Raw genomic sequence first — 23,197 nt, forward strand, 5'->3', positions numbered from 1 at the left:
GAAAATTAAATATCTTATTTTTTACTGAATGGCAACATGCTGGTGCCTGGAAGATTAAAAATCATTTTATTTCGAGCAGCCGAGTCTGTTAGTTAAAATTGAAAAATTAATATCCTATATTTTGCGAAATAAGAAGTCTTGCATACTGGATATAAAAATGTTTTATTTCGAGCAGTTTCGAATGTTAATTCGTCGTGGATAAACGTATTTTATTCTACATATTGACAACACGCTGCTTTAAAATTGCTAAGTTTGTTGATTAAAAGCGAAAAACAAATATCAACCTAGGGACGCCTTGATCTTACATTTTGCCGAATGGTAACAGTCTGGTGAGCTGCAGATAAAAATACTTTATTTCTAGCAGTGGCAACTTTGCTCAGTTTCAGATCACTGAGTTTGTAAACCAAAAATTCATTATTTCCGTTTCCACACATTTTTAATAATAGAGTAATAGTAAATAACAATATGGTATTTCTCAGTCTGCAATTACGTGAGCTACATGGAAACTGAATTAAGAATCAAATCCCGGTTCATCGGTATAATGGCGGAAACGAGGTTTACGAATGTCTCAAAATGAAAGTTAATGCTAGGTCAATTAAAAACAGAAGAAAAGGAATAATCGATTTTATAAGTAACATAAATAAGGTAGCATCAGTTTGCTTATATTTTCGAACAGTTTAATATCGAAAATAAGTTCATTGGCTTACTTAAATTAAATCAGTGTTCGAAACACAAAGAACACACTGTAAGTAACGGAAGAATAAACATCATTAGATATGAAGGAAAGTTATAGCATGATGTTAAAGAACAATATTTAACAAAAGATTAATGTATGTACGCTCGATTTATTTTTATTATTGAGAAATTTAATTTTAAGTGATTATTTAACAATGTGTATGTATTCCACATTACGCGCAACTAAATTACGTTCCGTCGTCGTTAAAAGGTAACTCCTAAATATTGTGTATCATCTGCTTTCATTGCTGTTATCTTACTTTTTCTTTTCCTTTGTGTTTTTCTGTAAAGAGGTTTTTTTTTAACTTAATGGTTTTTACAGATACTTTTCCATCGTTCTACGATTTAAAAAAAATATTTATTTAAAGATAGACATTCTATTATTTGACTTTTAACAATAAGGCAAGCAGATAGTTGTTGAGCAACATTTGACTTTTTTTTTTTTTTTAAATATGATGACAACTGGAACTTCGAACGATTTTGGGATATATGATATCGGCAATGTATGAAAGGCTAGCATTCTATAGAATACCTAGGCATTTTATAGAATGCCTGGCGTTTCTAGACGAAATATGAAAATTGTTATATACTTTCCTTAGGCAATGCATATAATACCTAGACATTCTGTAGAATGACAAACGCTATTTGGACAATGTATGGAGAAAGGTGTCGATAAAGATAATGCTATTATTTTTTTTAAAAAAAACCTTCATTCTTTAATACTAGTGTTATTAAGAAAAACAATAGTAAACAATAGAAAAAAATTGAAAGCTTTCAGATTTTATATTGCGTCCAAATGGGCGGGTTTTTTTTTTTTTTTTTTTTTTTTTTTTGGAGGGGGGAGTTTTATGTGTTATCTTAATTTATTAAATATCATGTTCGCACTTAGACCATAAAATTCAATTCAACAGCAATACCACAAAATAATTTATAAAGAGCATATATTTACAATTTCCGATACACAGTCTCACGCGCTGGAGAATGTTTTTCCTTTACAGTGCTGATATTGCTCGTTTTGAAATGGTTGAAATTGTTAATCAAACACTCGTTAAAGTTTTACAAAATATGGAACAGTTGTTTCTCATTTCTTCTCAGAATTAGCTAATTAGCATTTTAAAATTTTATTCAGTGGTATAAGTGCAATTAAAGTGAATTCAGTATTTATTTTACCTACTTGAATGACAGTCGTTCAGAAATTTTAAAACGAATTTGATTCTGGGAAATCGTAATTGTTATAGTCTTAGCTCAAATATATCAAGTGATAAAGAAAAAGATTTGAAAATTTTTTCAAAAATCAGAAAATGATTCCTGTCTGTTTGTCTGACTTTCTTAGAAAACTTTTGGCAATTTTTTCCTTGGCAGTAATAAATTGTTTTCGAAATGAAAAACATAGTTTTTGCTTCTAAGAAATAACAAAGAAATTTTCAGTTTGCTGAACTTCTACAAAACAAAGGAGGAAAAAATGAATAAATAAAGATAAATGAAAAAAAGAGCCTCTCCTCAAAAAAGAAAGATGCTACATAAAGGGGATAAAAACTGAATACGAAATATTTTCATTAATAAATCAAGGGATGTGCACTTGTTTCAATTTTAAATATTCTGAATAGGAGGAGACAGGGCCAGATTACCAATTAGGCACAGTAGGCACGTGCCTAGGGCCTACGAAGGCCAAAGGTCTTAGGGCTTTGAAAAAAATATATTGAAATAAAAATACCCCAAAAACTTATAAACATTTTTATATTATTATATAGTGAAGGTCAAAATAATATATGTAAATACAAATACACAAAAAATACGAATACAAAACGTTTGGTTTACTAAGTAGATCCTAAAATAACTCCTTTTTTCGGGATTTTGACACAGCGAATTCGTGTATTATATCTTCAAAATTAATGCCGCGAGCGACATCACTTTCAATACACAGAAGGCCCAGTGACGAAGTTCTCTCTTGACCCATAGTTGAACGCATAAAATTTTTTATAAGCTTCAACTTGGAGAATGATCTTTCTCCTTCTGCATTCGAACCCAATATCGAAAGGTATATGCGCAATGCAATATTAACATTTGGGAAACTTGACACAAGTTTATCCTTTATTTGTAATTTGATGAGATCCGTTATAGAGGTGGTTTTGGGGTACAAATTTGAAAAAATCAAATACTCATCAACAAAGTTTTCTTCTAAGTCAGACGGATACATTTTTACCAGAGCTTGAGCCTTAACCTTGATAATGTCCTCGGTCAGTGTATTATCCGTAAGAAAACTAAATGTGTCATAAAGGCTGGTATACGCAGTGCGTCTCTTTGTCATTTCAGCGCAAAGCACATCCAGAACAATAAAAAAAACGTTAATCTTAAAGGAATCTTTGGCACTGCGAGAGGGAGTCTCATCTGGCCCTTCATCGAACTGTCGTTTTCTCTTACGAACTCTAGTTTCGGATTTTTTAAATTCTGAATCTGGTGCAAGGGCTTTTGCCTTAAGATAATAGCTATTATACATGTCCTCAGTTCTGCAGTGAGATAAATATTGAATTAAACTGTCGTAAAGTCGCACCATCGTGTTAAACTCGATGCCAGGTTCTTGAAGAGATTTATTTACAATATCGACGTGTTTTAGTAGATCTTCCCAAATAACTGTGAGTAATACCATCTCCAAAGTATTCATTTGTTGGATTAAGGTTTGTGCCTCAATCACTGTTGTAGGTTTCATACCTTCACTAGTTGAAATATTTGTAAGAATACCACGTATATCATCATAATGGGCACATAATGTTTTTACAGCCTCATAACGTGCTGACCATCTGGTCTCTGAAAGTCTTTTTACAGAAATTTTACTTCCCAAAGACCTTAGTTTAGACCATCTTTGAGGGGACGCTGCAAAGAAATTGTAGATCGATTGCAAAATTTCAAAAAATTTTACAGCTTCTAAGCAGCTTTCTGCCGCCGCTGTGCCAACTAGATTAAGACTATGAGCTCCACATGGTACCCAAGTGGCTGCGCTGTTGATTTCCCTAAATCTAGTTTGTACTCCCGAATACACTCCGCTCATTTTAGCCGCATATAAGACTGACATCTGCAAAATTTTGGGTCTATTCCCTGATTTTCTAAAACTGAAATTAGAGTTTCAAAAAGATACTTGGCATCATGTTTTTCTATTTTAACAAACATCAAAAATCTTTCATATATATCTCCAGTTTTTGAGACATATCTAATAACTATGGAGAGTTGATCCGTATGGCTAACGTCAGGTGTAGAATCCACAGTGATTCCATAATACTTGGCTTCTTTGATTTCTGTAACTATTTTTTCCAATACTTTTGACCCCAGTAAAATTATTAGTTCTTCATACGTTGTGGAGGATAAATATGATACTTTTCCGCGGCCTGGATTACCGTATCTTCTTACATGTTCTTCTAGAAACGGATCAAATTTGGCTAAGAGATCGATACACCCAAGAAAATTGCCATTACTAGGATCACCATGTATTTCATTATCGCCTCTAAACGCTAGTCCCCTTTCGGCCAAAAACTTAATTACTTCCACTACTCTTCTTAAAACCGTTGTCCAATATGTGCTTTCTTTTTCCTTGACAATATCAAACGTCTCATCAATTTTTCTAGTTTTTTGGTAGTTCACTAAAGCAGAAATAGATGCAAAATGTTCTTTTGACACTTCATGACTTGAAATTCTCGAATGTGCGTTTTTCCAGTCATTAAAGCCTGTAAGGAATTGGTTACACAGGTTTGGATTTCCAGGTAGGTCCGATTTGAACAAAATACATTTATAACAAAAAAACGTGCCAGTAGATTCGGAAAATATCAACCAGTCCCTTTTTATAATATCATTGTTGTTCAGTTTTCTGAAAAAATAATCTTGTGATGGACATCTCATTATTTCGCCAAATTTAGTGGCGTATAACTTAAAATTTATATCCAATTTCTGCACAGGGTGATTACGAGAGAAGTAATCGATAAGATCTGCGCTTATGGTTGTCCACCGTGCTGGATCAGAACTGAAAATACTTGAGGCTGATGTTGTTGGTAGTGATTCAGGCACCACCTGCTTGGAAGCGTCGTTAAAATTTCGTAAACCCCCGTCAGCCTCGTCTTCTATGACATTCTCAGTTTTATTGGTTGAACATTCTTGCGAGTCCCAACAAGCCTCAGCTTCTTTAGGTCTAACCTCGATCGAGGAAATATCTACCGCATCTGCATTATCTTCTGTCTCCTTAGAAATGTTAACATATTTCAATAAAGAACCTTTAATTTTACTAAGCGACTCACTCACTTTCTCTTTCTTTTTGCGTTTTTCATGTCCACTTTGGTGTTTTCTTTTATATCCATCAGACATTTTTCGCTAAAAAAAAAAGTATTTAAAAAAAGCTTTTATAAATTGCGCTTAAAAGTTTAAAATAATTTTTTAACTTTCTGATATACCATAATAAAAGCGATGGGCACGCACAAACTAAAATTTAAACTTGTTTTCTCCTTCTTCTCGTCACCTTTAAATATACATTTTAGTTTGCGCCCGTCGCTTTTATTATGCTATCAGAAAGCTAAAAAGTTATTTTAAATTTGTTAAGTAATGCATTTTAAACTTGTAAAAACGAAACCCGGATTTACGAGTATGGATTAAAATTAAGCTATTCCAAAGGTGATTTGGACTGTACTATTTCTACGACTACTACTGGAGATTTTTTACAATAGTATGGCCAAACCACCCCATAGTAGGCCTACTCAAAGTTCCTTGCATTGTGCTGCATTCTACGGACTATTATACTAATAAGAAGTGATAAAATGAAAATTCTATTATTTATAATGGAATGAAGCAATATTCCAGAATCAAAAACTAGGTTGAAATAAGTAGAGTATAAAAACAACTTTCCTTTACTTACCTTACTTATAATAAATTTAACTTCCAGTTTTTAAACTAAAGATTGGCTTGGGGTTGAGCGTGATTAAATACAAGCACAGGCATACACGCTCTATCGTAGTTTACATATTAACTTATTACACAACTGAGCTACTAAAACAAAAGACCTTAGCAGCAGGGAAAACCTCTCGATCGCGCGCAAGCGTTTGGTAGTGGGCATGGAAACGTGGCCAACTGTGTCAAACGCATGTGCTCGTCCGAGAGGTTTTCCCGGCGGCTAATGTCTTGTCATGTTCATGTACTAAAACCCTGGAATTCTGCATGGAATTTGGTAGATATAAAAGTTGCATTGTTGCAGATAAACTCAATTCTGGAATTATGGCTATTGAAAATGGCTCTATGAAAAATAAAAACATTAAAATCCCAAAATAAAATAATGTTATTTTACCGCATCATCACATTTTCGGATTTATATCTACAACAAAATTATTACTTAATATTAGCGGTCAATTTCAGTTAAAAAATGTTTATTATTTCGGGGCCTACGCTGCTGGAGTGCCTAGGGCCTACGACACCCTTAATCCGGCCCTGGGAGGAGAAGAGGTATTATGAAATTTCTTTTTTATTGTTATAGTGAAAATAAGTTATTAGGAATTAAGAAGTAACATTTGGAACCATTTTATAATTTCAGCGCATGTATTCGAATGTGTTTTATCTTATATTATGTAAATTTTAAAAATAAAGCTTTGTTATAAACAATAAAAATATCTTTCCATTATTCTTCAGTTAATTATAAAGTATTTTGCAGCAAAATAATAAACTGCCGTTCCTTCACACTGATTCAGCTTTTTTTTTATTTATTTTTCTTTTTGCCCTCGCATGAAATCTCATATTTTAAAAGCACAATTAAGTAATGTTTTTAAGAGAATGCAAGATGTAATGTTTAATGCCAGAAAACATTTCAGTGAACTGCAAAATTTAATTTCGCTAGCGGGTAGCAATTTCCAAAATGAAAAACGTTTTACAGAACTACTGTAATCTTGCAGTTCATTAAATAAGAAAAATAAAACTGTAGATTATAATAGTAATAGAAAAGCGTTTGTTAAGGTTTTTTACGCTCGCTTTGAGTTCGCAGTCTACCAGTATGTTGCTGCACTCACTCCTGCTAGCTATTCCTTCCCTTCTAAAATTTTTTTCGTCTTTTTAGCTTTATTATTAAATATGACTTTTTTTCACACTTATGCCATGCTCAATTCGAATTGAACGGCGAAATCGCAAAACGTTTAAAAGCAGCATAGCAGCATATGCTTAAAATTCTCGATGCAGTGTTAAGTGTTGGCATACATTTTTCTCCTTTTTTCAGTCTTTTCTCAGTTCATCATAACAATGTTTAGTTTTCTTAGTAAGATGGTTTAAAAAATTTATTATAATCCCTTTACTGAAAAACGAGAAAATGAAATAAGTTCGTACGACGCTCTGTTCCGCTGATGGTTTCCTCTGCTATTATGAGTGCGTGCTTTTAATTCAGGTGTAATATGTGGTATGCTCACGTATGGCAATTGCCGTATAGTTTTAACATTTATTTTTATACCCCTTGTATTTATCTCAGACCTTGTGGCAACAAAAATACTTCTGTTTTAAAGCTCATGTGCCGATATAATTTATTTTGCTAATCTCAGTGAAGAATCTGTATGTGTGTAGGTTTCTGGTACTATGAAAAATAGTCGCACCTAGAGCCACCGAATTTCGGACACAATTTATAGGCATCTCGCTTGCAGTTAGGTGCATCTGCAAGCCAGAATTTTAAATTTCTGATTTTTTCATTTATTTTATATTTTATTCGAATTTAATAGCATTTTGATTAATAAACTCGACGATTTAAAAACTTTGTGTTCCCATACGGCAAATCGTAAGCTATTTATATTTCAAACTTAATTAAAAAAAACTCAAAGATTTAAAAGAACTATATTGCCACTGGAAATTTTTTCTGTCTGTTAATGGGTAACAAGTGAAGCGATTTAAAAGCAATAAACGCAGTACTTCAGCTCTATTACTATAGCTGCATCCGTGAAATTACACTAGCTGGACACCTTATGATTATGTATATATGTATAATAATTCTGTAGTTGACCTGAGAATTATAAAAACAGATGCGCTAGATACTTAAGATGACATAATGATGAAGAAAAACTTTAGTGGAGGTGGCATTGATTCAACACAGTTTTATGCTATAATTAAAATCGGTTCAATAATATCATTACGAGTGCGTTATGCACCTAGCGATTTTATACAGCTTATATCACTTTAGACCAAGCAGCAAGCAAAGTAGGGAAAGAGGCCTGCGAAATACTAGCAGTAGTATTTAAAGTAAGATTTTTAGTTTAATCTAATTGGATGAAAGCCATTGTCTTTTCAGCATGACTACATAAGAAACATTAAACGAATTAATTTGGATCGACGCACTCCAGAAAAATTATTACAAAAAGTGTAGAACAGAATGGGGAGATAGCCAGATTAAAAGGACTTGTTAAATTAAAATTAATAGTTTTCCTTCGTGCTTTATATTCTTACAAACGTATATTTTAGATGTCTTTATTATTTTCACTTAATGAAGAGAGTTCAGTTTAAAAGAACTGTTATCATTGTCGAATTTAAAAACATATCCATATCATATCGCTTCAAATGTAAGACATTCTCGCCTTGTTATATGAGCCTGCATTTTTGAATGTGTTACTCAGTAGGAAAAATATCTTGCTCACAATATGGCCTCACGTATTCTTGGTTGTTCCAGAAGAAAATACTATAAAAGAAAATACTCTGGAAGAAAAGTAATAAGATGATACAAATGTTATACATTGAAATAAGTGAATAATGTTTTCCTTATAATGTAAAAGCTGAAAAATAAGGCTGTTTTTTCTGCAGGTTTGGCTATACGTTTTTGAGCAACGGAATTTAAATATAATTTCATGATTCTGTATCTTGAATTTCAGGTGATTCATTCTTAAACTAGTAGACCTATCGTAGCCATTTAGGTTAAAATTGTTTGAGGTGCTGAACTGGAATGTGATACAAAAATCACATTGCGCTTTTTTACTTCCTTGTACGAAGTAAAAAGGAAGTATTGTAATCGCGAAAAGTTTCAGGCAGCATATTTCAACGAAAATATCCATTTTGACCGCTATCGAATGAAATTTAACGATGTTTTTGCGTCATATCTGTACGTAAGGACAGAATAAAAGACTCGTTTCCTCCAAAAAAAAATTATAAAACTGCTTTAAAATGAATTCTGAAGAGAATTTTTTGTGGCGTCTGTACGAACGTATGTACGTACGTACGTATCTCGCATAACTCAAAAACGAGTAGCCTCAGAACGTTCAAATTTTGTATATAGGACTGCTATAACATGTAGATGTGCACCTCGTATTTTGGTTGCAATCGGCCGCACCAAACGTGTATAAATATATTTATATATATATCCACTCTGTTACCCGGCTCAGTGATCTCAGTTTCTTTACTCTTATATGTTTGTAAATTGTACATTTTTTGGTTTAAAAATGATTGAATTAGGTTTTTCTTATCTTCCGGTTAAGGTTTTTATGCCTTTAGTAAATCTGTAGGCAATATTTTTAGAATTATCAATCATTTTAAAGTTGTTTAAGTGCCGCTAAGCTTTTTTTTTTCTTTTTTTTTTTTTTTATGGCGGCCATTGATTGTTTATATTTGAAACAGCAGACTAGTGGATTTGTTGCCAATCTAGAGAAACATAGCTTCGCAACAACAAAGATAACGCATTCATTTATAATTGCCAATTAAATCATGCTTAATCCTTTCTGGAATTTTTTCGAGGAAATGAGTGTTTAAGATTTACTTCGTAATTTTTAATATAGATATTTTGAGTTTTTATGTATTTTTTGCCTTCTCGCGAAGTGAGAACTGAATTAATTGAATGAGAAATTCTCAATCGTCTGTGAAAAACTGTTTCTTTTTTGTTTTGTTTGCTTAATTTCTTTTATACATTATTCTAGCTTTATTATAGTATTTGAATAGAACATGTGGCAATGATTAGATAATTCTATTCTTTAAATGATATAAATTTTGTGCATTGTGAGTTATAATATGAACGAAATATAATACTGTTAAGTGAATCTAGCGCCAGTGTGTCGCTATAGTAAATAAATACTAAAGTGAATTTTAAAGAATGCATTTATTCTATTGTGGTTTATGCGCTGTCGGCGAAGTAGATTTAATTCAATTCAATAAGTTTAAATGAAATGTAAGGAAAAATGCATATAATTTAATATTCCGTACAAGGAAGTCGTGGTGTACACATCAGATTTTTAAAGATTGTTTTGTACTGTTTTTATTTGTTATTATTTCGGAATAACTTCGTTTTCGAGATGTTTGTTAAACTGTGATGTAAAGTCTCCAAACTCTAGTTTTTTATCTGCCATTTCTCTGTGTAATATTTAATAACTTTATTAGCGAAGATTTTTGTAATCGTTATCAAACTAATTATTTACTCCACTCTGTGGTTTTAAAAGGCAAATAAATAAAATAAATAATGAAATTTTATTAAATGTCGTTAGATTCTGGAACTACCATTTTGAAACGTCACGGTAGCTGCATGGAGCTGTTCGATTTTCTGTTCTCAGCGCAGTGCACGATCTTTCGTATCTTTGCTTTGCTTTCATTTCTGTCAAAAGTGGGTGGCGGTGCTGTCTTTTAATAGCGTGTATCAATATAATTTTTAATCTCCCTTATACCAAAGCATCAGCACACCAGGAAACGTGGTTTGGAAAATACACGTACACTTTTGGGTACGTAAACGTATTTATTATACGTTTCTTCTCCCAATAATTCGCATATATTTTAGAAACCATGCTGCTTATTTCCTTTGCTGATAGCACTGTTTCTAGAGTTCCTAATTCCCTACCCTTCTGGTTCGCAGATGGTTAAAGATCGGGAGGAGATGGAACACGAGAAGTGGAGCATACTGAAGCGAGCACGGGACGAGGCCGAGCGGGCTGTCTTGCTTTGCACTCAACTTGGACTAAAGGATGCCCACATCAAGGAACTTCAAGAGGAGCTGGCCACGGTGAGTTGATTAATAGCGAATGGCGGAGGAAGAAATCATCTTGCAAAAGAATTCATCTCCTCCCAGGCGGTTCTTACCGCGAATGAGGAAAAAACTGCTGTCTGACAGGATATAAATCAAAAGTCAGATTATATGGAGATAATTTTTATCTACTCCATAATCATTTATCCTTCCCTCTGTCATGCTCTTCTGTAGCTGACTGTCCCCTTGCTCTGCTCATCAGCACAATCATGCATATCTGTCTCTTTATCTATGCAACGAAGCTCAGTTTGTACTGCCTCTGAGTGAAATTTTTGAGCATAAAATCTCTTTAAAAATATTAAATGTAACTACTTTTTTTTAAACTTTGAAACATAGCATTCTCTTTGGCAGATTCAAAGATATTAAACTAAAACGAGGTAGTTTCTTTCCATCATGATTTGGTACATGTTTTAATAGCTGTCATAAAAAGAAACTGAAAAAAGAAAAGGAAAGTATCTCGTTTATGGTTTTGTTTTCCGTATAGAAGAACGTTGAAATGTACAAAGAATTTCTCAAAGTCAGAATTCATTACCTTAGTTAGGTCTTTCAACCAACTTTGTAGCTATCATCAGGCAGAAATTTGAGTAAATAGCTTGAAAAGCCAATAGTTCACGTCATCTCACCTGTTTTTGTTTTGTCGTTCTTGCAGAGACAAACAAAAGACAGGCAACGTGCAACATTTAGAATAGATTTATGAGGTCGCGCATGCTGCAGTCATGAAGGATCTCGAGTTTCAAGAGTCCTGCAAATTTAGATTAGTTATTTTTTAAAAAATAGTGAACCTACCTTACGTTTTAAGATGAATAGCCCAAAGTTCATTTGAAGTAAACTCTTCACCACATAACTCTGCCAACAGTTTGTAAGAATTATATTTATTTATCTAACAGTTAAATTTTGAGTTAAACTTCCTTTCCTATCGCTTCTTAATTTCAACTTAACACTTCCGGCCAGAACGTAGTTTTAGAATAACGTTTGAATGCAAATTGAGGAAGAGCGGTATTTAACCGCGAAGTCTTAGGGAGAGAGAACCAAAGATTCTGGCTAGCACGCGTCCGCCTTTTTAGGCTACACTCTCATAAGCTATTATTACGCTCGGCCATACTTTAGGCCCTTAATAGCTTCGCAGTCAATTAGCGTTAACGGGTCAATTCCGTTAGAATCTTGATAGCTTCGGCTATATCTTTTTAGTCAAGATTAGTTGAGTTTTAATTCTTAGTTTCCTAAGTTCAAGCCCGAGTGTCGGCTTTATTGTAAAACTCCAAGACGGAGTTCTGTTAAATCTTATTTGAATAATAAAGGGTCTTTTAACCCTTTCCAAGTTTTAGTTACTGTCTCACGAACTCAAGCGATTATTCGCTTACTAGTTCTTAAGATTCTTCACATTCAACTGTAACTTAAGGTACACAGTATAAATCTTAAATTTCTGTGCCTGCCAGTAACCAGTAACGGGTTTTCAAACTTTTCTTCAAACTGAATTACAAGCTTTGAAACTCCGAAATTCAGTTCGATGATGGCCATAGAATGGTCAAAAGATCTTATTAAGATAAAGAATTCTCTTAATGTTTTGAACAAATTTTTTTTTTCATTTTACGATTTTTTTTTCATTTCATTCGTATTTTAGTTTTCTGTTTTGAAATAATAATAAAAAATATAAAATTTGCCTTTTAATTATATCTACTTACTTCTAATATTAACCGGCTAACTTTCAACTGATCGAATTATAATCTACCTAAAATTTCAAAGTTCAAATTTCTGAACCTATTATAAGTCCCAGATTATCTGAGTGCTATCTCAAAGAAGGAATATTTTATATTGGCAACTAGTGTAAGTAAAACAAGGGTTGAAAGTTTTAAACAATGTGTACGTAATTTTGAAAGTTTTATTTTACATTACTTAATCTTAGCAGTTGAAGATGGCAAAAAAGTTTCATTTAGAGTGCTTAGGTTTTTGAAGCAAATAAAAATTTTGTCAGCCTTTAATAAACTCAAAATGTTAAGACGGAAGAGTTTTACGTCTGTGCTTTAGATAAAGAAAAAGTAAGTAAATAGTAACTGTAACATTTTTTGTAAGTAACACCCTATCCAACTAACCCGGTTAAAATAATTTCAAACAAAGTCATCAACTACTCCGAAAGAGCAAACATTTATGTGTTGTCTGAGAAAATATAAGGGGTTTGAAAAGTCACTACCTATTTTAAACAGCATCACAGGCGGTATGAATATAAAAAAAACTCAAAATTTTGCCATGGACATCTCACTGCATTTGTTACCATCCCCCTTAAAACATCCTTACAATTCAGCATAGCCACCAGAACTGTCAATGCACTTCTCCAAACGTATGGATAGATGATTCACAGATTTTTTTAAGAAATCAAGGCGTACTACGTTCAGAACAGCATGGATTCTTTCGAGCTCATCTCAAGTTTTGGGATAAATCTTGTACTCTTTTTTCTGCAGGCTTACCCCGCAGAAAAAAGATCACAAATCTGAGCATTTAGCAGACTACTCCGTTAGTCGCATCCATCTTCTTGGGAAATGATTGTCCAACCACTCGCGAACAATAAGAACAAGTGCTCTGAGCTGTTATCCCATTGAGCAACTTAAAGTTCTTAAATATATCGAAGTAGCATCCGGTGTTAATTTTGTTCTTTAACAAATAAGGACCTACCATTTGGATCGATGTCATTCCATACCACACTGCTACTTTAAGATTGGGATGCATTTTTCGACAGTAGCACCTAGATCCGCATTACTCTAGTGGTGACAGTTATGCCTGCTAACGAAACCATCAAAGTAGAAAATTGCTTCATCACTCCATAAAATGTTTTCAAACAGATCAGAAGTATCTTCCTTCTATCCTAAAATTATTTCTACAAATTCCACACGGCGGCTGCAGTCCTTAGGAAAGAAATGCTGGATGTAAAGTGCCTTCCAGGAATGCAATTTCAAATCGTTCTTTAACACTCAGTGAATGGTATGTCGTGTTAGCCTGCTTTCTATGGGTGTCTGACGGATGGACTTTCAAGAGCTTTTTTCAAACATAGCTAATATTTGGGTAACATTTTCTTCAAAATGTGGTATTGATGGTCGATCGGAACATGCTAAATCCAGTACAGAACCTATTTTCATTAATTTACACGTTAACAGCTTGTAATGGTTTTTGTGTTCTGTGTCGCATTTATTCCTTTCTCTTCTCCACCAATGCTGAACCTTCACCACCTAATTTCACGCCTTTTTGCGATTTTAGCTCTCTCTAAGAATTGAAGGCATTTTCAGTTACCTGAAATATAAATGGTAAAGAATAAGCTTTTGTTATGTGTCATAGTTGCCCTTGAAAATACGTTACAACGTAACATATTTTCTCTTTAAACATAGGTACTGACTTACTAGACATACTATAGTACACCAGAGCAAGCATTTGTGAACAGACTTAACAGACTTTGAGAAAATAGTTCACAAACCTCCTTCTTCCTGCAAAGATATAGGACTTAGCTTAACTCTCATCACAATTACTAAAATAGTTCACAAACCTGTTCACCTGCTTTCTGCAGAGATGTAGGGATTAGCTTAACTCTCATCACAATTAATAAGCTGTCTTACGTTAAATTAAATTATATTTATTATAAAATGACAGTATTCTTTCATAATTCTTTTTTGTTTCTAATTAACTCCACACACCAAGAACTGAACAAGATACCTGAGTACTCACGCGAAGTGATGTATCCTCATTTAAAAGCTTATCGCGCATGTAACGGCAGTTTAGATTGTTCTTTCATTAAAAAAAAATGTTTTATCTTTAAAACTACTATAGGCTGCATATTTTGAATGCTTCAGCCTTCGTTTGTGTATGGTAATTCAGCAATTAAAAGCAGTTTTCATGAATACTACCCAGCAACAATCCTCAATGACTGTGGTGATTTTTAGCATGTAGTAAAAATACAACAATTGTTCCGATGTGTTGATGATTCCAAAATACACTGGTTATCATTAACTAAGGAAAAATCACAAAAATGACGATTACTCAAAAGGTTTTATATTGTTACTTTTTTTTTTTTTTTTTGTTCTTCTGACACCAGTTGTTACATTATTTTCTTCCTTCACGTTCGTACGGGATTCTTGGATTTGGAGTGAATAACGACGACACTTGATGAAGTATCGAAACACACTTTATTAACCAGTATTGTCAGGACAGCTCCAAAACACGTTTTACAATCGTCGATGAACTACTATAAACATGCTGACACGATCAACGACACAGCCTTCAGGTTATCAGGCTATCACGTTGGAGACAGCTTCCTGCAAAGCACCCGACTCTGCTTGGTCGTTCTCGGAACTCCACGTACTCTCGAGACTCACCACGCTATAACTCGCGATGCACTCGACGACACACAGAGCACAGCTCCTGACTCTTCGGTTCAGTCGTTTCCGGAGCTCAACACGCTCTCTCGACGATGCGCTAACCGCGATACTCTACGAGACTCTTTCGGTGCACTCGACGACCCACTCGGCACTCGCTGACCGACTATCAACTCGATCGACTCAACACGGACTGACTAACTATCCGCGTACCAGCAGGTTTTATATAGCTTCTGGCTTGTGTTCGAGAACCTTGTGGGCTAAACCGGTAAGAATTCGTTCCAGAAGGTTCTCCATCAATCCATGGCATATCGCCAATTTTGTCGTCAAATATCGCCAAATGCGGCAACTCTGCCTTCCCTTGCCGTTTTATGGCAACCCTAAAACTGCTTTGCGGGAAAGCCATTTTACCGCGCCTTTATATTTCGTAACACTGCCCCCTCCCAAGGATTGCACGTCCCGGGCAGTACAACACTTGGTGAGAAGCCAAATTCGATACAAACAAAAACAAACAGATAACATAAACAATGAAACAAATATTTACACTATGTACAAGTTACATACACAAATTAAACACATCACAATTTTAAATTTCTACAAAATTAAAATTCAGAATGAATTTCAGTCTCAGTCTATTCACTAAAATATACCCGGGTCAATTACTTTTCCACTGCAGTTCTCAGATATATTTATGTTTTGCATATCACAGTCTGAAGATTCAGTTCTTTGAGACTTTCCATCCACAGAAAGATCTGAAACAGGTTGTTCAACACTCTGTCGTTCATTCGCAGCATGCATACAGTTCGCCTCGGTATTTTCAGCATCTGGTAAATCTTCATTTTCCAGCGGTCCCTGGAAACCAGCTCTAAATTCTGCATCAGAATCATGAACAGAGCCCGATACTTTACAAACGCAAGTATCCGGGTTTCGAATCAAAATCAAGTCCTTGTCTGCAAAACCTGCACTATCAGGCATACGCACAGTTTGTGAAATGGATGAATTTTCTTGCTATACTGGAGCGCACTGCTTAAGCTGTATATCATCTTCTCCCATCTTTGCATCACATGCACTTTCAGATGGTTCAACACCTACTGTCTGTGACTTCGTAACTTCACTATCAGTTTTCACGAACTGAACAGTCGCATTTTCATTTTCTTCCACTTCAGGCACTTGAGAATTAAAAGCTTCTTTCCTGTCTTTTATTTCTTCATGTTTTCATTCTTTTTCTTTAATCCCGTTAGATGTTTCCTCCATCATTTCTTGATCTTTCTTAGGCAATTCATTAGCTACTTCTTTCTTTTCTTCATCCTTTGGTTCTTTAGATGCTACTTCTCTCATTTCCACATCGTCTTTTATGCCTCCAGTTTCTTCTATAAGCTCCACTTGCAGCTTTAGGAGTTGCTCTCGCCCATTTTCTTGGCCGCCATTTAGCTCTTCTCGTAGGCCTTTCTTCTCTTCTAGTCCGGCTTTGATCTTAGCTGTCATCTCTTTATATCCAGCTTTTATCTCTTTATATCCAGCTTTTATCTCATCATATCCGGCTTTTATCTCAGCACATCTGGCTTTTATCTCAGCATATCCGGCTTCTATCTCAGCATATCCGACTTTCAACTTCTCCTGTCCGGCTTCCATCTTTTCTTGGAATTCAGCAAAGGCAGTCACGAGCTGTCTTAATAGATCGTCCATTGGTCTTGTCACTAGCATTCACCCTCAAATCCCACTTCTGACACCAGTTGTTACGTTTTTTATTCTTCTGACACCAGTTGTTACGTTATTTTCTTCCTTCAGTTTCTTAGGAGTCCGAAGCAAAATGCCGAAACGAAAGTAATAGTCCTTCGGAGACTCAAATCTCTTTAGACTAAAAAAAAAGACAGTTCTATATCTCCCGTTCTAATAAGCCGATTGACGAAATTCAAATTGCGTTTTCCATGTCTCGAAAGCGCGACTTAGGATATATATTAGATTTATATATAGCATTGTTCTAACATAGGTATCTCGACACAAAATCAACTTTTTCTTAAATAACATACTATTTTTTTTCTATATTTCAATTCTACGACTCAAATTATATGTCTAGATATTAAATTTTGTAAAATTTGGTGTGAAATGTACGGAGAAATTCAAAACTTTAGCTTGGAGCATTTTTTAAATTTGCGTCACTTGGCGAACTTCTTAATATATGGCAACCTATTTTCCTTTTCCTTCCCTTGTGCAGGAGCGGAGAAAAAAGTCACATCGATCCTACCTTTTTACACTGTACATTGAACGGGAAAAAATATCACATCAATCCTACCTTTTTACATTGTGCATTGAGCGGGAAAAAAGTCACATCGTTCTTACTTTCAAATAATTTTAACAAAGTGCGTAAACCACATTAGATGTTATTATCGCTTTCAACAAATACGCCAAATTTCAAAACGCGCCAATATATGAATTCACGTATATCTTCGAAAATTTTAAATAACAAACTCTAATTTTTTTTGCAGGTTTACTTAGAAATACATCTACTTTAAAATGATGGTAAAAATTTTATAGGTTATAATTCAAAATTTTTTTTCCAAAAATTTATAAAAATTATTTAAAAATACAAATTTTAAAAATAAATCGTAAAAAATGGATGGATTTTATCTTAATGAACCTAAATTTCAAATTGTGAAAGAAGAAATCAAGTAAGTGTCATAAAAAAAGAAATATTAATAAATACATACCAAATCGAATTAACATTGAGGAGCTAAAATTTTGAGAGTTAATTATTTAAAAACTACTCGTGCGACTTACAAAACTTGGCGGTTTGGCATAATTTGAGTCGTAGAATAGAAATATGGAAAAAAATTGGCACGTCATTTCAGAAAAAAGTCCGATTTTGTGTCAAATTACCTGTGTTAGAACAATGCTATATATAAATCTAATACATATCCTAAGTCGCGCTTTTGAGACATGGGAAAAGCAATTTAAATTTCGTCAATCTGCGTAGTAGAACGGGAGGTGTAGAACTGTCCCCCCCCCGCAGTGTACCAATTTCAGAAGCTGAAAATCCGGAGCTATATAGGTTTATTTTTAACTGTGTTTTGTTAATCTTGGTGTTTAGGTAGAAAACTATTGTTGTAGTTGCTGCTAGTACGTACTATAATATCTCTGTCTTAGTAGAAAAAGGGAAACTCTACAAAATACAAGTCAGTTTGGTCATTTTTATTTTAGTGCATGCATCACATTAGAAGAGAGTGTGCTTCTGAAAATGGGTTTATGCAATAGCGGAAGGAATATTCACGAATCTAATGTGAGCGGTGCAAAAATCTCAAATTTGATTATTATGGACTTAATAACTTTTGTCTACGGAGGTACAGATATATGATATAAAACTAATGGGGTTTTTTAACGTGCAAACCTTTCTTTTGTTTATGTACTGAAATTTCTAATTATTATCCTTTCTCTTGTGCATATGAAGCTGCAGGAAAAGCAGCTGACATCCAATCACGATGCGCGTCAGACCAACGGCTTTGGAAGTCCTGGATCCATGTCTTATCGCACGACCAATGGCATCGACTCCCATGGCACACCCACGCCAACACCGGGCTCTGATCCCACTACGTCACCATCTTATGCAGGCACTCCAACTATTAATGCACAATATGTGGATTCGACATCTCCCCACAAAGGTAAATATAAATCTCTTAATATCCAGTGCAAGAAAAATGGAGACAAAGCAGTTTCTTGGCGCAAAGTATATTTCTAAATATAAATCTTTGGATTACAAACATTTTAAATTATTTTAGGATATTAAAATGGAATTATATTTCATGAATAACAAAGGTACCGAATGGTGATATAGAATGCTTGTTCGAAATATAGATTTGCAGATAAAGAAAAAAGAACTACGCTGTAATTATTTCCATATTGCAGAAACAGTAACATATTTTGAACAAATTTTGTAAGGGTAATTCTGTATGGTATTGTAGATGTTTTTGATTAATTTAGCTATAAAAATGTTATTGTATTAGAATAAAAATAATTGATGTTAGAAACATCCTGAGTGAAATCTTCCTAAACTTTTGGAGATTTGCATTACATTCGACAATTATGCATTCATGAACCAATGTGGAATATTATCGTTGCCTGAAACATAGCACTATCCTACGGCAGTGACTTTATTCAAGTGACTAATGAATTTGAAGCTCGCCAGTGATAGATCACCAGTGACTGTGGATTTAAGGGTCGCTAGAAATTATATCTTGACAATCACCGGCGTCAATTTAATGTGATTTTAATAATGTGTTTAATTACATTTATTGCCATTAGGGGCGAATGGGATTATTGAGAAATTTCCCGACGCGCCAGTGCCTGTGTCGCTGTTTTTTTATCTGATTTCGATGGTTTAATAATAATTAATTATAACAGCAGAAAAGAGTAAACTCAGAGAAAAAGATTTAATGACACTTCTGAAAAATTTGGCATATAAACTAATGGTGACCATAATAAACTCAAGGCTAACCCTGTTGTGGTTAGTTAGTCGCAAATTCGTGATTATTATATCTACTTCTTTGCTCCATTGCACAAAAGCAAGGGATTTTTATGTCCCGCCACTTGGATGATTTCATAAAATGTTATAAAGTAGGGAATTGTCGGCCCAGAGTAAGGGCCCAGAGAGAACTTCATTTAGGTGTTACAGCAGCCTTGATGAGGGTAGCTTTCTTCGTGATACCGAACTTCATAAGGGTGCCGGTGCGTTTGTGTCTTTAGTGCCGTGGTACCGTTATGTCTTGGCGAGTGGTGCTCGACTTTGCGGAAAAAAATGCTGGGACCTTTTATTCAGCTGGATTCTGTTTTCCAAGACCTTCAAATAGGTGCCTTGGCAGCCTTGATATGGGTTGCTGTCCTCATGAAACTGAACATCCGGCACCTGTATGCCAAGGCATTCTTACGCCTTGAAGAACGGTGGCCAAACTGAAATATACCGGCACATTTATGCGTTGTCCACGCTGGTTAGACCAGCCCCATCCAGCCTGATTGCAGTGTCTCATCTGTCTGTCGGTATGCAGTTCGTAGATGACCAACTGACTTAATGAGGATGGATATCCATCGGTTTAATTTAATTTTAATAATTCGTTTAAATTTATTGCTGCCCCACACCAGTCACCTATTTATTGGTTGACCATCAGAAATCAGCAATCATTCACCAACTACTTTAATAGGTATCCTGGTCTCCCAATTCGATGCATCGTTCTTGTTGTAATTCTTAATCCTGTGACTCACGGTATATTTAAAAGCAGAGAAACATTTGTCAACCTAATGTTATCAAACTTCATCAAAACACTTAACATAGGCATGTACTCCCACACAATGACTAACATTTCCATATTTTTTTGTGAATGATGCTGTACTTCTGAATAATTATTCATCAGTTGTTTTACAGAATTTAGAACTTGTGACCCTGTTACTTGTCAGAATTTATTTCGGAAATTTCAACATGTTCTACAAAGGTTAAGGCATTGTGCTTAGGCACCCTGGTGTTAAACACCGGTATACAGAATCTCTCACTTCACCAGCCCACACCGATGATCCGCGGGTCCACCGCTGGTGACCATCAGTTCGTAAGTAACCAGTAGCTAATTGTATCGGCAGTCTTCGCTGCCCGTCGGTTTAATTTCATTATAAAATCTATCTAAATTTTATAGCCTCACGTTTCTATCGCCGATGGCCTATGAACTGACCTGTCAGGTATGTGACGGTTAGCTTACGTGTCACCAGAAAACGTCAACACCGATGGCCTATTATCTTGCATCGACTATCATCGGCGTTTGTTAGTTTAACGATGTTTTTGTACTGTATCTAAATTTATGGTGTTGCTCCGCAGCTGATCAGTGGCCTTGACGGTAGCCAGTAATTTTTGCTCCAAATTTATGTTAATAATCTGTATTTATGTTACGATGTTCCACATCGTTGACATCAGCCTGTAAATCACAGATGACCAGTGGCCTAGGCGGTGATCATCGACTTAACTTTATTTTAATAATCTCTCTAATTAGTATGATTTTAAATACATTTAGTTTATAATATGACCAACTGATAATATTTATTAAATATACATTATTTTAGTTAATAAAGGATATTTCTAGAACATTTTGTTATATATCTGGTAAAGAATTATTTAGTTTTTCTTTTTATCCATGAAAAATAGAATGCATTTAGATTATTTAATTGAAGTTTCATAATTTAATAATGAGTTATAAATTTGGCTGAATTCTATTCTATCCTTATGTTTCGAACAATAATTCTGTAACCTTTTTCTTTTCTCCGTCCATTCAGGCCTCACAATTCAAACCTTATCTCCAGAACATCGCCCTAGTCTCTTGTCGAGATCTGCCGAGGACATCTTCAACTCCGAGATGGGAGGAATGAGCAGCGTGAAGAAGAAAGCCAAGGAGAAGAAAGGCACCTGGGGTTCCATCTCTCGAGTGTTCTCCAGGAGTAAAAGAAGAAAACCTCTGGATCCAGAACTTTTTGAAAGTGAGACTCTTCTGTCTGTCAGTGTGTCGAGTGCTCTTCGGTGTGAGAAAGTAATAAGCGGCTCGTTCTTGAGTGACGGGCGTTTGAATTTTTTGATAATGGAAGTTTAACAGGGCTTTCTTTTTTTTTTTTTTTTTTTTTTAATGACGTTTCTACACACGTGGGTACGCATATATGTATGTATTTTGCATAGCTCAAAACCGATTAGCTGTAGAACTGCTATAACATCTAGATGTGTATTTCTCTTTTTCGTTGTAATCAGCAGCACCAAACATATATGTACCCACCCTCTTACCCGGCTTGGTGAGCTCTTTTTTTTTTTTTTTTTTTTACTCTTTTAGGTTGAAAAATCGTGCATTTTTTGCTTTAAAGCTATTGAAGTCTGTTGTTCTTATGTTCCGGTTAAGGTTTTTATGCCTTTAATTAATCTGCATGAAATAGTTAAAAATGGAAATGGCGCTAGACCTAATGTGCCGGCTGTTTATATTTGAAACTCTCGGTAGTTTAGTGAATTAAATCAGCTGATGCACCAACTGAATTATCTTTTTACTCAGTGAGGTCAAAAGCTAAGGGTAAATTCTTGTGTCCCGAAAATTTTGTCTTTCTGTCTGTCGACCAAATTCCATGTTTTTGCTTAGAAAACTGTTATTTTAATTGCAGAATTTTTTCCCACTGTATTTGATGTTCTAGATTTTTCTATATTTTACAATGTTTAATGAAGATGTTTTGAGTTTTAATGTATTTTCGCCTTGGCGCGAAGCGGGAATTGAATTGATTGAATGAGAAATATATCTGTAATGAAATTCCAGGAAATAAATTTAAATGAAATGTATAATATTGTTACGAAAGGTACAGGCGCGGTAAAACGGGTTCCCCGCAAAGCAGTTTTAGGGTTGCCATAAAATAGCAAGGAAGGCAGTGTTGCCACATTGGCAAGAAATCGCCCATTTGGCGACAGAATTGGCGATATGCCATGGACTGATGGAGAACCTTCTGGAACGAATTCTTACCGGTTTTGCCCAGAATGTTCTCGAACACAAGCCGAAAGCTATATAAACCCTGCTGGTCCGTAGTCAGTAAGTGTGCGTCTCTCATCGAGTGAGTGTGTCTCGTCTAGTGAGTCAGGCGTTTGCGTTGACAGCCGGCCTGCGGAGGCGTTTGCGTTGACAGCCGGCCAGCGAGTGCCGAGTGGGTCGTTGAGTGCACCGAAAGAGTCTCTTAGAGTATCGCGGTTAGTGCATCGTCGAGAGAGCGTGTTGAGTTCCGGAAATGACTGAACCGAAGAGTCAGGAGCTGTGCTCTGTGTGTCGTCGAGTGCATCGCGAGTCTCGAGAGTACGTGGAGTTCCGAGAACGACCGAGCAGAGTCGGAAGCTGTACTCCGGAAAGCAGAGTCGGGTGCTTTGCAGTGAAGCTGTCTGCACCGTGATAGCTTGATAACCTAAAAGCTGTATCGCTGATCGTGTCAACGTGTTTATAACAGTTCGACGACTGTAAACGAGATTTTGGAGTTGTCCTGATTAATATCGGCCAATAAAGTGTGTTTCGATACTTCATCAAGTGTCGTCGTTATTCACTCCAAATCTACAAATCCCGTATGAACGTGAAGGAAGATAATA

At 35.0% G+C, this 23,197-nt stretch overlaps 1 protein-coding gene across 4 annotated transcripts in view; it reads left to right on the forward strand.

Annotated features, from left to right (window-relative positions):
- Window positions 1-23,197, forward strand: part of Liprin-gamma (liprin protein kazrin) — a 463,459-nt gene that overhangs the window by 371,248 nt on the left and 69,014 nt on the right. For 3 of the 4 annotated variants that reach the window (XM_085815043.1, XM_085815045.1, XM_085815046.1), the window contains exons 5-7: window positions 10,553-10,699; window positions 18,521-18,731; window positions 21,379-21,579. In XM_085815043.1, the coding sequence (XP_085671169.1) occupies window positions 10,553-10,699; window positions 18,521-18,731; window positions 21,379-21,579 (559 nt within the window). The remainder of the gene's footprint in view (window positions 1-10,552; window positions 10,700-18,520; window positions 18,732-21,378; window positions 21,580-23,197) is intronic. The other variant, XM_085815044.1, reaches the window with a different exon arrangement.

The sequence above is a fragment of the Stegodyphus dumicola genome, chromosome 4, assembly GCF_044657685.1.
Source record: "Stegodyphus dumicola isolate Sdum_Otavi_A_Nest chromosome 4, ASM4465768v1".
In the NCBI taxonomy this organism is placed as follows: Eukaryota; Metazoa; Arthropoda; class Arachnida; order Araneae; family Eresidae; genus Stegodyphus; species Stegodyphus dumicola.